Genomic DNA, 14,475 nt, shown 5'->3' with positions numbered 1-14,475 from the left:
TTTCCTCCCCACAAAGACGTGCTGGTTAGGGGTACATTGCTAAATTCCCCCTCAGTGTATCCGAACAGGTGCCAGAGAGTGGTGACTAGGGGATTTTTGCAGTAACTTCATTGCAGTGTTAATGTAAACCTTCTTGTGACATTAGTACATAAACTTGAGCTGATGTTTCCCTGTGTAAAGCTTGCTCCTTTAGCATCCATTCTCAGGATTGGCCTAGAGGTGGGAAAAGCTACTCCAGGCAGGACAATGGCCCTCCCTGGATAACATTACTGTGGCTAACTCCAGCTGAGATGAGAGCAGAGAGGAGACAAGTGGAAAATTGGCACAACTCAAACAATAAACTCAGAGTAATGATTAGTGAAAAGTATAAATGTTTAAATCCGGATATCTGTTTAAATCAGCCTTTGTCCTTGCAGGTGAAGCGCACTTTATTTATAAGCAGGATACCGAAGGAAGCCAGTGAGGAGATTATAGCCTGTCACCTCAGGTAGGTAACCTGTGCTTCTTGGTCTTACTGAACTGTGGCCAGCTCTGTAATGCAGGCCTGTACAGCAAGCTGTAAACCTGTGAGAGCTGGACCTGTGCATTAAAGGAGGGTGAGCAACAAGCAAGGTGAAGGTACATTATTGGAGGGCCAGTGTAGACGGAGCTGTATTCTGCATCAAACCTGTGCTGTCCTGGGACAGCGTAAAGCTAACTTTTAACTCTGCATCTAACTTGTGCTGAACCCGCCCTGAGAGTGTTGGATTGGAAAGTGTGAAGGGGAAACTTAATCAGCATCTAATCTGCGCTGTGCCTATTCTGGGACTGTTTGGAACATCTGGAGGTCACTTTTCAGTTTCTTATGAAACCTTTTGTTACAGTTTTGTTTACACTTCCACATCACGCGACTACAGGAACCTGGTGTTCAGGGGGGTGGGGAAGGAACCCCTTGTGAACCTGCTCCTGGCTGCCATTAATAGGTTGAGGCAGTGGGTGACCGAGGGGATCACTCACTGTGTGCCCCTCTACATTTGGGGCTGGGTATCCCTGGAGAGGGAGCACGCAGTGCCCGTGGGCACCGTTGAGACTTTCCATGCTCACTGAGCACCGCAGGGACTGGGGCAAGTTATTGATCCCTCTAATCACCTTTTGTTTAATGTTTTTAAGCTTCATTTGTGATTTGCTTTTGGGCAGTTCCCCTTCAAGGGGCTGTCCCTTTTAGTTTACCCCTCAGTTTGCATGGTTTAGTTTAGTTTAGTTTAATTAGTTAAACTCAAGAGAGTTGGAACACCTAGAGGGAGCTTGACTCTGTATACAACACACTCCGTGGCACTGTTTGATGCTCACAATAGACTTAATATTGTCGAAAGCCTGGAGGGGTATAGAAAGTAAGAAGTCTGACAACACCAGGTCATCTCCCACATCATGGGGGTATAGAAAATACAGGGTGAAATAAAAATGGGAATAAGGAAAGCAGGAATATTGTGTACAATTCTGGTCGCCACATTACCAGAAAGATGTGGATGCTTTGGAGAGGGTACAGAAGAGGTTTACCAGGATGTTGCCTGGTCTGGAGGGTATTAGCTCTGAGGAGAGGTTGGAGAAACTTGCTTTGTTCTCACTGGAATGACCTGAGGGGTAACCTGGTAGCGTCTACAAGATGATGGACAGAGTGGATAGTCGATGCTTCTTCCTAGGATAGAAAAGTCAAGTACTAGGGGACATAGGTTTAAGGTGCGTTTAGAGGCAAGTTTTTTTACACAGAGGCTGGTAAATGTCTGGGACACCCTACCCAGGGAGGTTGTGGGAACAGGTATGATCGCGGCATGTAAGAGGCATCTAGACAAATGCAGGAATAGGATGGGAATGGAAGGATAGGGACTCCGTAAGTACGTACGGTTTTAGTTTAGGCAGGTTTCATCATTGGCACAGGCTTAGTGGACCAAAGAGCCAGTTCCTGTGATCTATCCTGTTCTTTGTTCAAAGAGAGAGTACAAAAAAATATTGGCAGGCAAAATAAAAAAAACTAAGATATTTTACCAGTATGTTAAGAGCATGAGAATAACTAAGGAAAAAGTAGGGGCCTCTCAGCCCTACTGTAACTAGTGGGTTGATTCAGAATATATGATGTGGATGTGCCGGCGTTGGACTGGGGTAAACACAGTAAAAAGTCTGACAACACCAGGTTTAAGTCCAACTGATGCATTTGACTAACCCCGAAAGCTAGTGAGTTTACTATCAAATAAATCGGTTGGACTTAAACCTGGTGTTGTCAGACTTTTTACTCAGAATATATGGGCAGGGTTCTAATGAGTACTTTATCTCTGTCTTCACTAAGGAGAGGGATGATTCAGATATTCTAGTTAAAGAGGAGGCGTGTGAATTATTAGATATAATGAGCATCGTGAGGGAGGAAATACTGGAGGGACTGATATCTTCTAAAATGGATAAATCACAGGGACTGTGTCTGAGGCTGTTGAATTTGATTTTATTTTATTTATTATTGGGATACAGTGAATCTGTATTGTTTCTTGGGTGCTATATAGTCAAAGCATACCATTCATAGAGAAGGAGAGGAGAGAGTGCAGAATGTAATGTTACAGTCATAGCTAGGGTAGAGAAAGATCAACTTAACGCGAGGTAGGTCCATTCAGAAGTCTGATGGCAGCAGGGAAAAACTTGTTTTTGAGTCAGTTGGTACGTGACCTCAGATTTTTGTATCTTTTTCCTGAAGGAAGAAGGTGGAAGAGAGTGTGTCCTGGGGTCCTTAATTATGCTGGCTGCTTTTCCGAGGCAGTGGGAAGTGTAGACAGAGTCAATGGATGGGAGGCTGGTTTGAGTGTTGGATTGGGCTTCTCTCATGACCCTTTGTAGTTCCTTGTGATCTTGGGCAGAGCAGGAGCCATACCAAGCTGTGATACAAGCAGAAAGAATGCTTTCTATGGTGCATCTGTAAAAGTTGGTGAGAGGTGTAGCGGACATGCCAAATTTCCTTAGCCTCCTGAGAAAATTGGTGGGTTTTCTTAACTGCAGGGTCAGTATGAGGGGACTAGGATAGGTTACCTGGACACCTAGGGGATTTTCACAGTAATTTCTCTGCAGTGTTACTGTAAGTCTACTTATGACGCTAACAAATTGACTTTAAACTTGAAGTTCTCGACCATTCATCTCCATGAAGGAAGCCAGAGAGGAAATAGTAGATGTTGTGAGGATCATATTCCGATCCTCACAAGATATAGGTGAGATCCAAGGGGATTGGAATGTTGTACCATTATTTAAAAGGGCGAGAGGGAAAAGCCTGAAAAATATAGACAGGTCAGCAGGAAAATGATTGGAAACAATTCTGAGAGATAGGGTAATCTGAAGCACAGTAACCTGTAAAGCTACGGGCCAGGTGCTGGAAAATTGGATTTGTTTTTTGGCCGATGCAGACATGATGGGCTGAATGGCTTCTGCACCGTAATGTTTCAATGGTTTGACGGGACAGTACCTGCGCTGGGAGAGTTTGTTGGTCCAGTGTAGAGGAAGTGTGACGTACCCTGATCTGTGTATCCTTGGTGGAGACACTAACACCGGAATTGGGGATTTTCTTGTTCAGCATTAACCTCCACTCCCTGGGCAAACACAAGAGGAAAGTATCAAAAAATAACAGGGAACTCAGCACCTGTGACCTGTTTGTACCATCCCATCTCCGTGTATTTGTTTGAAGGGTGCTGGAGATGGGGTGGTGGTAAGGGAGGAGATTTTAAGAGGTGGTATGATTCCTCCTCAGAGAAATTCAGTTGACAAGCTGAAGCAGGGTCAGCCCCTGTTTATGAGACGTGTATACAGGTCACTTTCTGACCCTCCCTCAGTCATGGAATACTGAATCTTGCTTTCCCAGGAGGCATTTTTTACTTTAGGGTCTAGCACATCTGTGTTGGGGTACAGTTCCCTTTTTGTCATAGCTATCCAACGAAGTCTGAGAGCAGGTGTCAAGAGGCTATTTCATAGAATCCCTACACTGCAGAAAGAGGCCATTCAGCCCATCGAATCTGCACTGACCACAATTCCACCCAGGCCCTATCCCTGTAACCCCACATATATTTATCCTACTAATCCCCTGACACTAGGGTCAATTTAGCATAGCCAATCAACCAACCTGAGCATCTTTGGACTGTGGGAGGAAACCAGAGCACCCAGAGGAAACCCACGCAGACATGGGGAGAATGTGCAGACTCTGCACAGACAGTGACCCAAGCTGGGAATCGAACCCGGATCCCTGGTGCTGTGAGGCAGCAGTGCTAACCACTGTGCCACCACTCCACTGGTGATAGCAGGCATTACATCTAAGCTTGATCACCTGATATCTAAAGTAAAGTTAAAGCTTATTTATTTATTAGTGTCAGAAGTAGGCTTACGTTCACATAGTAATGAAGTTACTGTGAAAATCCTCTAGTCGCCACACTCCGCCATCTGTTCAGACACACTGAGGAGAAATTAGCTAATGCACATCTTTGGAGTGTGGGAGGAAACCGGAGCACCCGGAGGAAACCCATGCAGACATGGGGAGAATGTGCAGACTCTGCACAGACAGTGACCCAAGCTGGGAATCGAACCTGGGTCCCTGGCGCTGTGAGGCAGCAGTGCTAATCTCTGTGCCACCGTGCCGCCTATCTATATCTGTGCATTCTCCAGTAAGTGCTGCTAAATTATGAATCTTGCCTTCTTTCACAGCCAGAGACACCACATTCTAAACTACACCCATTTTTGTTCCCCCCCATTTTCAGGGAAGCCTATCCAACGTGCACTGTCTTGGAGGTCCAGCTCTGTTACAACGTGGCCAAGCTGATAGAACTGGATACTGAATGGTAAGAGGCAGAATGTGGAAGAATGCGAGTCTCTGTTGGTTTTAAAGATTTTACAGCACTGGTAGATTTCTCATCTGAGAATATTCTGAGTGCTGTAACCGAACCCAGTAAAGCAATGTTTAACTTTCCTTTCTCAAGGGACAGCAGAGGGTAGCATTGCTCTCAGAAGGTTTAGGTGGATGTAACGGAGGTGTTAAAATAATGAAGAGTAAATATGCAGAAACTGTTGGTTTATTATCAGAAGGTTTAACAACATCCTTGGGCAGGGGGGTGGGGTAGGGTGGTTACCATTGACCAGACACACAGAAAACATAGAAGATAGGAGCAGGAGGCCATTCAGCCCTCTGAGCCAGCTCTGCCATTCATCCCCATCATGGCTGATTGTCCAACTCAATAGCCTAATCCTGCTTTTTCCCCATAACCTTTGATCCCATTCACCCCCAATTCCAGCCATCTCTTGAATACATTCAATGTTTTGGCATCAACTACTTCCTGTGGTAATGAATTCCACGGGCTCACCACTCTTTGGGTGAAGAAATGTCTCCTCACCTCCGTCCTAAATGGTCTACACTGAATGGTCTACACTGAACTGGACTGGCCAGAAAAGGTTTGAGGGGGAGAGCTGATGATTTAACCTGAGGGTCACCACAGCTCAGGCAAGGGGCAAGGTTGAGAAGATGGAGCCTTCATGAATAACCTCAGCTGGTACCGGAATGGAACCTGCGCTGCTGGCATCGCTCTGCATCACAAACCAGCTGTCCAGCCAGCTAATACTGTGGCTATCAGAGTAGGTCAAAGGAACCTGTGGCAACTAACTCACTTCCTGACTTCCCAAAGCTTGTCCACCTTATACAAGGTACACATCAGGGTTGTGATGGAATACTCTCCACTTGCCTGGACAAATGCTGCTCCAACACTTGAGAAACTCAACACCGTCCAGGATAAAGCTGCCCACTTGATGACTGCTCCTTCCACAAACACTCCGTCCCTCCACCACCAATGAATAGTGGCAGCCATGTATACCATCTACAAGATGCATTGCAAGCACCTCACTGGGGTTCCTTAGGCAGCACCTTCCAAACCCACAACCTCTACCATCTAGAAGGGCAAGAGTAACAGATATATGGGGAACACCTCCATCAGCAAGTTCCCCTCCAAGTCATTTACCGTCTAATATAATTGCCGTTCCTTCACTGTCACTGGTTCCAAATCCTGGAATTCCTTCCCTGACATCACTGTGGGTGTACCTACGCTTCAGGGACTGCAGCGATTCAAGAAGGCAACTCACCACCACCTTCTCAAGAGGAACTAGGGATGGGCAGTAAGCTGGCACGGTGGCACAGTGGTTAGCACAGCTGCCTCACAGCGCCAGGGACCCGTGTTCAATTCCAGCCTTAGGTGACTGACTATGTGGAGTTTGCACATTCTCCCCATGTCTGCGTGGGTTTCCTCCGGGTGCTCTGGTTTCCTTCCCACAGCTCAAAGATGTGCGGGTTATGGTGATTGGCAGCTGGGATTACGGGGATGGGGTCTGGGTGGGCTTGTTGCTGTTGCACACCCAATGGGCTGAATGGCCTCCTGCACTGTTGGGATTCTATGATTCTACGTATTAATGCTGGCCTAGACGGCAACATGTCCCAATTGTCATTGGGCCTAATTAGCTACCTGTTGTTGCCTGGCAGGTCGCTGTGGCTGCTTCTCACATCTGGCAAGGTTACTGGGAGGTCAGAATGCACTGGGTTAGCAGGGGTGTTGATTCCCTCTGGTTCTGCCTCTGTCTGTGAGGCTGGGAAGATTGTGATCTCTCTATTGGTGGGGTAACGATACCTGAATGTAGGGCTTGAGTTCAACTAAATGGTTTAACCCTAGAAGCCACAGAATCCCTACAGTGCAGAAGGAGGCCATTCGGCCCATCGGTGTCTGCACTGACAACAACCCATCCCAGGCCCTATCCCCACAGCCCCACACATTTACCCTGCTAATTCCTCTAACCTGCCCATTCACGGACACTAAGGGGCAATTTAGCACGGCCAATCAACCTAACCCGCATCTGTTTGGATTGTGGGAGCACACGGAGGAAACCCACACAGAAATGGGGAGAATGTGCAAACTCCACACAGTCAGTAACCCAAGCTGAGAATCGAGCCCGGGTCTCTGGAGCTGTGAGGCAGCAGTGCTAACCACTGTGCCTTCATGCCACCCTTGGCACCTCCTGATGTGTGGCTCAGTCTCTTTGACAGGGAGGTGTTGGGGAGAGATGCCAACCCAAGTTGGGTACATTCCTACATTGTTACTCTGTGTCACTGACCCCCAACCACACCCCACCATCGGTCAATCCTCACGGGGCAAATCATACCCAAACCAAGGCAAATGCTGGTAGTTATTTCTCTTAACTCTTAACCATCTCCAATAGATTTTGTAACTAATAAAGTAGGCAAAGGAAATGAAGACCACTTTTTTTTTGAGAAACATCCCTATGATTTTGCTTTGAAGTTTGCTTACAGGAGATTAATTATGGGGGAGGCGATGGCCTGGTGGTATTATCGCTAGACTATTAATCCAGAAGCTATCCTGGGAACCCGGGTTCAAATCTCGCCATGGCAGATGGTGGAATGTGAATTCAATAAAAAAAGATCTGGGAATTAAAAATCTACTGATGACCATGAAACCACTGTCAATTCTTGGCAAAACCCATCTGGGTCACTAATGTCTTTTAGGGAAGGAAATCTGCTGTCCTTACCTGGTCTGGTCTACATGTGATTCCAGAGCCACAAAGATATGTGGTTGACTCTCAAAAGTCCACCAAGGGCAACTAGGAATGGACAATAAATACAGTAAGAAGTCTCACAACACCAGGTTAGAGTCCAACAGGTTTATTTGGGAGTAAACGCCACTAGCTTTCGAAGCGCTGTTCCTTTGCTAGGTGTGTGGGGAGTTCTGATCACAAACGGGGCATATAAAGGCACACACAGTTTACAGAAAACTGACGAAGGGACAGCATTCCGAAAGCTAGTGGCGTTGATACTAAATAAACTTGTTGGACTTTAACCTGGTGTTTGAGACTTCTTACTGTGTTTACCCCAGTCCAACCCCGGCATCTCCACATCAATTAATGCTGGTCAGCTAGTGACACCCATGTCCTATGAATGAATAAAAAAGATCTTTAATTGCTGAGGCTGGGAGGATCCACAAAGAGGGGAAGGAAAGGAGAATGAGATCTGTCGGGCCAGCAGAAGCCGTGACCCTCTGTGGTGTTATTAATTGCAGGAAGAAGGCTCAGCGTGGTCAGAAGTACTACACCAACCTGTTTGAGAATGAAGGGGAAAGAGTTTTCATCAACCCCAAACCTTGTGGCCAGTTCTGCTGCTGTAGCTTCAGAGGATGTGAGCAGGTGAGAAGGTTAATTCTAGGTCGAGACATGTAAGGATAAATGGGGTTAATGTACAGACTGACCAGGATCTAATGGAATGGAGCAACAAGCTGTTCCTCGTTAAGTTGGGTATTCGGAGGTTGGCACATTTAATTTTTCATTTTCAAAACCAAACTTAAAATGGAAAGTGGCAGCAGGGCATGTTCCCAGGCGGAGGGCGGGTTCCCGGGCGGAGGGCGGGTTCCCGGGCGGAGGGCGGGTTCCCGGGCGGAGGGCGGGTTCCCGGGCGGAGGGCAGGTTCCCGGGCGGAGGGCATGTTCCCAGGTGCGGGGCATGTTCCCGGGCACGGGGCAGGTTCCCGGGCGCGGGGCAGGTTCCTGGGTGTGGGGTGGGTTCTCAGGCGTGGGGCAGGTTCCCGGACGCAGGGCAGGTGATTGATGAGGGTAGGACAGTGAATGTTGTCTACATGGACTTCAGTAAGGCCTTTGACAAGGTCCCTCATGGCAGACTGGTGCAGAAGGTGAAGTCGCATGGGATCAGAGGTGAGCTGGCAAGGTGGATACAAAACTGGCTCAGTCATAGAAGACAGAGGGTAGTAGTGGAAGGGTGTGTTTCTGAATAGAGGGCTGTGATAAGTGGTGTTCCTCAGGGGGATCAGTGCTGGGACCTTTGCTGTTTGTAATATATATACATGATTTGGGGGAAAATGTAACTGGATTGATTAGTAAGTTTGCCGGTGACACAAAGGTTGGTGGATTTGCAGATAGTGATGAGGACCATCAGAGGATACAGCAGGATATAGATCAGTTGGAGACTTGGGCAGAGAGATGGCAGATGGAGTTTAATCCGGTTCAATGTGAGGTAATGCATCTAATACAGATGGGAAATATACAGTAAATGACAGAACCCTTAAGGATATTGATAAGCAAAGGGATCTGGGTGTACAGATACACAGGTCACTGAAAGTGGCAATGCAGGCGGAGAAGGTAGTCAAGAAGGCATACGGCATGCTTGCCTTCTTTGGTTGGGGTATTGAGTTTAAAAATTGGCAAATCATGTTGCAGCTTTATAGAACGTTAATTAAGCTGTACTTGAAATATAGTGTTCAATTCTGATTGTCACACTACCAGAAGGATGTGGAGGCTTTGGAGAGGGTACAGAAAAGATTTACCAGGATGTTGCCTGGTATGGAGGGCATTAGATACGAGGAGAGGTTGGAGAAACTTGGTTTGTTCTCACTGGAGCGATGGAGGTTGAGGGGAGACCTGATAGAAGCCTTCAAGATTATGAGGGGCATGAACAGAGTGGATAGTCAGAAGCTTTCTCCCAGGATGGAAGAGTCAATTACTAGGGGCAAGGTTTATAGGAGATGTATAAGCGAATGTTTTACGCAGAGGATGGTGGGTGTCTGGAACTCGCTGCCAGGGGAGGTAGTGGAAACAGATGCAATGGCGACTTTTAAGGGGTGTCTTGACAAATACATGAATAGTATGGGAATAGAGGGATATGATATAGATGATCTGGAGGAATGAACCGAGTGTATGGTGTCGAAATTTGCTGATGACACCAAGATTGGTGGAACGGCAAATTGCGCGGAGGGTGTGGAGAGTCTGCAGAGGGATCTAGATAGGCTGGGCGAATGGGCCAGGAAATGGCAAATGGAATTTAATGTTGGCAAGTGCGAGGTGGTCCACTTTGGTAGGAATAATGGTAGGAAGGACTATTACTTACGGGGCGAAAAACTGCAGCAGGCGACGGTGCAGAGGGACCTCGGGGTCCTTGTGCATGAGTCGCAAAAACCCAGCCTGCAGGTGCAGCAGGTGGTCAGGAAGGCGAATGGGATGCTGGCCTTCATAGCGAGGGGGATTGAATATAAAAGTAGGGAGGTCTTGCTGCAGCTGTATAGGGCATTGGTGAGGCCGCAGCTGGAGTACTGTGTGCAGTTTTGGTCGCCGCACTTATGCAAGGATATTTTGGCCTTGGAGGGAGTGCAGAGGAGGTTTACTAGGCTGATGCCGGAGTTGAGGGGGTTGAGCTATGAGGAGAGGCTGAATAAACTAGGCTTGTACTCGTTAGAGTTTAGAAGAATGAGGGGAGATCTCATTGAGACGTATAAGATGATGAATGGGATGGATAGGATAGAGGTGGAGAGACTCTTCCCGCTCAGAAAGGACAGTAGGACTAGGGGGCACAGCCTCAAGATAAAAGGGGGGTGGTTTAGAACAGAGTTGAGGAGGAACTTCTTCACTCAAAGGGTGAATCTCTGGAATTCTCTGCCCGTTGAAGTGGTGGAGGCTGCCTCGCTAAATATTTTTAAGACGCGGGTTGATGGGTTTTTGATAAGCGAGGGGATTAAGGGTTATGGGGAGAGGGCGGGAAAGTGGAACTGAGCCACGACAGATCAGCCATGATCTTATTGAATGGCGGGGCAGGCTCGAGGGGCTAGATGGCCTACTCCTGCTCCTATTTCTTATGCTCTTATGATGCCTTGAAGGATAAGGGGTTTTAATTCAGTCGGGCAGCATGGTCGTTGCAGGCTTGGAGGGCCGAACAGCCTGTTCCTGTGCTGTAATTTTCTTTGTTTTTATACTCATGACCTTTAGGGAAGGAAATCTGCCATCCTTACCTGGTGTGACCTACTCGTGACTCCAAAGTCACTCTTAAATGTCCTCTGAAGCCTAGTAAGCCATTCATTTAAAGGGAAATTAGGAATGCTCACATCCCATGAAAGAAGAAAGGAAAACAATTTGGGGCAGGACATTCCAAAGTGGAATCTAGAGCGCAGGATTTGCTCACTTAGCTTCACAGCTTCCTCAATACGACATCGCGACTCAGAGTGTGATATAGTTTGATGGACAAGTTGTTGCCGTTTTGAACGAATCTTCCCAGCCGTTAGCCTTAGTGCTGCCACACTTCACAAAGAGCTTCAGAGTGTCTCTGAAACTTCTTCTCAGGCCTTCCCCAATCATTTTTCCATCGGGAGAAAGATACAAAAATACGTGCCAACCGACTCAAGCACAGCTTCTTCCCTGCTGCCATCAGACTTTTGAATGGACTTATCTTAAGCTGATCTTTCTCTACACCCTAGCTACGACTGTAACACTACATTCTGCACTCTCTCCTTTCCTTCTCTATGAATGGCATGCTTTTCCTGTGTAGCACGCAAGAAACAATACTTTTCACTGCATGTTAATACATGAGACAATAATAAATCAAATCAGTGAAGGTCTTACTGCAGTACAGGTGAAGGTAACAGTTCTGTACATTAGGACTTCTGTTGTCTTGTGGAGTCTTTGTTCTCAAAAGTTCACTGTAGTTTGTAAAAGGCTGTTACAGCTGACCTGATGTTGGAACTCCTTATCAGTACGGGCCTCCAAGCTTTGGAAAGTGCTTAACATTTCCCAGAATCTCTTCTTTAGCATGTGTGGGAGGTGGAATATTTGCCTGGCTGGGAAAACACTACGATAATTCCTACTCATAGATTACTGGGTAAATAAATTTTAAAAAATATCTGGGATACTACTTCAAGTGACAGGCATTAATATATTAATTCCCTTTTTTAAGTATTTGTCTAAGAATTCTTGGTTTGCAATACCTGACAAAATTCTTTTTTTTAATAGATTGATGCAGTGGAATATTACACCAAACTGGAGAGCGAAATTATGAATGAGTACACCCAGGAGAAGGAGGTTCTAGACAGGAACTCGCTTGGACTAGCTTTCGTTACCTTCCAGGATGAAGACATGGCAACTCTGTAAGTCTGGGCCTTGAACGGGAATTAGGCAATTAGATGATTAGAGTCAGAGAAGCTTACAGCATGGAAACAGGCCCTTCTGCCCAACTTGTCCATGCAGCCCATATTTTTAACCACTAAGCTCATCCCAATTGTCCGCATTTGGCCCCTATCCCTCTATACTCATTTTACCCATGTAACTATCTAAATGGTTTTTAAAAGCAAAATTATACCTGTCTAGTTTCTCTGGCAGCTCGTTCCAGACACTCACCACCCTCTGTGTGAAAAAATTGCCTCTCTGGACCCTTTTGTATCTTTCCCCTCTCACCTTAAACCTATGCCCTCTAGTTGTAGGCTCCCTTACCTTTGGGAAAATACATTGACTATCTAGCTGGCCTGTGCCCCTCATTATTTTATAAGATCACCCCTGAGCCTTCTACGCTCCAGAGAAAAAAGTCCCAGTCTATCCAGCCTCTCCTTATAACTCAATCCATCAAGTCCTGGTAGCATCGTAGTAAATCTTTTTTGTACTCTTTCTAGTTTAATAATATCCTTTTTATAATAGGGTGACCAGAACTGTACACAGTATTCCAAGTATGGCCTTACTAATGTCTTGTATAACTTCACTAAAACTTTTGTATTCAATGTTCTGACCAGTGAAACCAAGTATACTGAATGCCTTCTTCACCATTCTGTCCAGCTATGACTTCACTTACAAGGAGCTATAAACCTATACCCCTAAATCTCTTTGTTTATAACTCTCCCCAATGCCTTACTATTAACTGAGTAAGTCCTGCCCTGGTTCACTCTACTAAAATGCATCACTTCGCATTTATCTAAATTAAACTCTATCTGCCATTCATCAGCCCACTGGCCCAATTGATCACGATCTCTTTACAATCCTAGATTACCTTCTTGATTTTTTAAAGCAGGTGTTACTCTGTAGCTATGAGCTAACTTAGGTGTTACAAAGAATTACATAAATTCCACAGCATAGAAACAGGCCATTCAGCCCACTGGTCCATACTGGTGTTCAGGATTCACATTAGCCTCGTCGAGCACTCCTCTTGTGACACTATACATAAAATTTTTCATTTCTTTGTCACTCTTGGCGTTTATCTTTTCGTATTCTTTCATGGGGTGTGGGCATCACTAGCCAGGCCAGTATCTGTTGCTCATCCCTAATTGCCCTCGAGAAGGTGGTGGTGAGCTGCCTTCTTGAACTGTTGCTGTTAGCGAGGGAGTTCCAGGATTTAGTCCCCGAGAAAGTGTTGGAACGGTGATATATTTCCAAGTCAGCATGGTGAGTGCTTTGGAGGGAACTTAGTGGTGTTCCCATGTGTCTGCTATCCTTCCCTTTCTAAGCAGGCTTTGAAGGTGCTGTCTAAGACGCCTTGGTGAGTTGCTGCAATGAATATTGTAGATGGTACACAACACTGCCTCTGTGTGTTATTGGTGAAGGGAGTGGGTATTGAAGGTGGTAGATGAGGTGCCCGTTAAATGGTCTGCTTCGCCTGGATGGTTTTGGGAAAAAAGTGTTGTTGGAGCAGCACTCGTCCAGGCTTATGGAGAATATTCCATGACACTCCTGATGTATAGATGGTAAACAGATCTTGTGGAGTTCACTAGTCGAGTTACTCACCCCAGGATTTGCAGCCTCCAACCTGTACTTGTAGCGTTTATATAGCTGGCTCATTTCAGTTCCGAGTCAATGGGAACTCCCATGATGTTGATAATGGGGGTAATGCCATTGAATGGCTGGTGGAGGTGGTTAGATTTGTCTTGTTGGAGATGCTTGATGCCTGTGTGACGTGAATGCCACTTATTGACCCAAGCCTGGATATTCCCCGTGTATTACATAAGAATATAATTGCTGCTTTTGTGCATGGACTGCTTTGATATGTGAGGAGTTGCAAATAGTGCTGAACATTGTCTGGTCATCAGCGAATATCCCGGCTTCTGACCTCATGATGCAATGGTCAATGATGAAAGAGCTGAAGATGGTTGGGCCTCGGACACTGCACTGAGGGATTTCCGCAGTAACGTCCTGGGACTGAAGTGATTGACCTCCAACCACCACAACCATCTTCCTTTGTACCGGGTAGGGACTCCAATCAGTGGAGATTTTTCCTCCTGATTCCCATTGATTCCAGTTTCACTCGGTGCCACACTCAGTCAAATGCTGCCTTGGAATCAAGAGCTGTCACTCTCACCTCTTGTCCCAGCATCCACCACACTTTGGGGTAGCGAATTCCACAGATTCACAACCCTTTGGGAGTAGTTTCTCCTCAACTCTTACCCCTTATCCTAAGATGATGACCTCTCGTCCTAGAAGCCCCACAAGAGGAAGCATCCATTCCACATCTACTTTATCCAGACCTTTTATCATTGTGTACGCCTCAATTTGATCTCCCCTCATTCTTCTAAATTCCAGAGAGTATAGGCCTAAACTGTTCAATCTCTCTTCCTGCCAAACTCCTGATCTCTGGAATTAATCGATCTGGAGAGGTTGAGCCGCACAGCAGCAGGAGTTCAGCCCG

At 46.3% G+C, this 14,475-nt stretch overlaps 1 protein-coding gene across 1 annotated transcript in view; it reads left to right on the top strand.

Moving 5' to 3' along the window:
- LOC145345237 (mechanosensitive cation channel TMEM63B-like) overlaps positions 1–14,475 on the top strand; it is an 87,731-nt gene that overhangs the window by 48,211 nt on the left and 25,045 nt on the right. Inside the window, 4 exon segments of the mRNA XM_080193020.1 lie at positions 417–487; positions 4,752–4,832; positions 8,100–8,223; positions 11,823–11,956. Coding sequence (XP_080049146.1) covers positions 417–487; positions 4,752–4,832; positions 8,100–8,223; positions 11,823–11,956 — 410 coding nt within the window.

This window comes from Carcharhinus amblyrhynchos, chromosome 7, assembly GCF_965287045.1.
Source record: "Carcharhinus amblyrhynchos chromosome 7, sCarAmb.v2.hapA, whole genome shotgun sequence".
NCBI lineage: Eukaryota > Metazoa > Chordata > Chondrichthyes > Carcharhiniformes > Carcharhinidae > Carcharhinus > Carcharhinus amblyrhynchos.
This window is presented reverse-complemented; position numbering and strand designations above follow the sequence as displayed.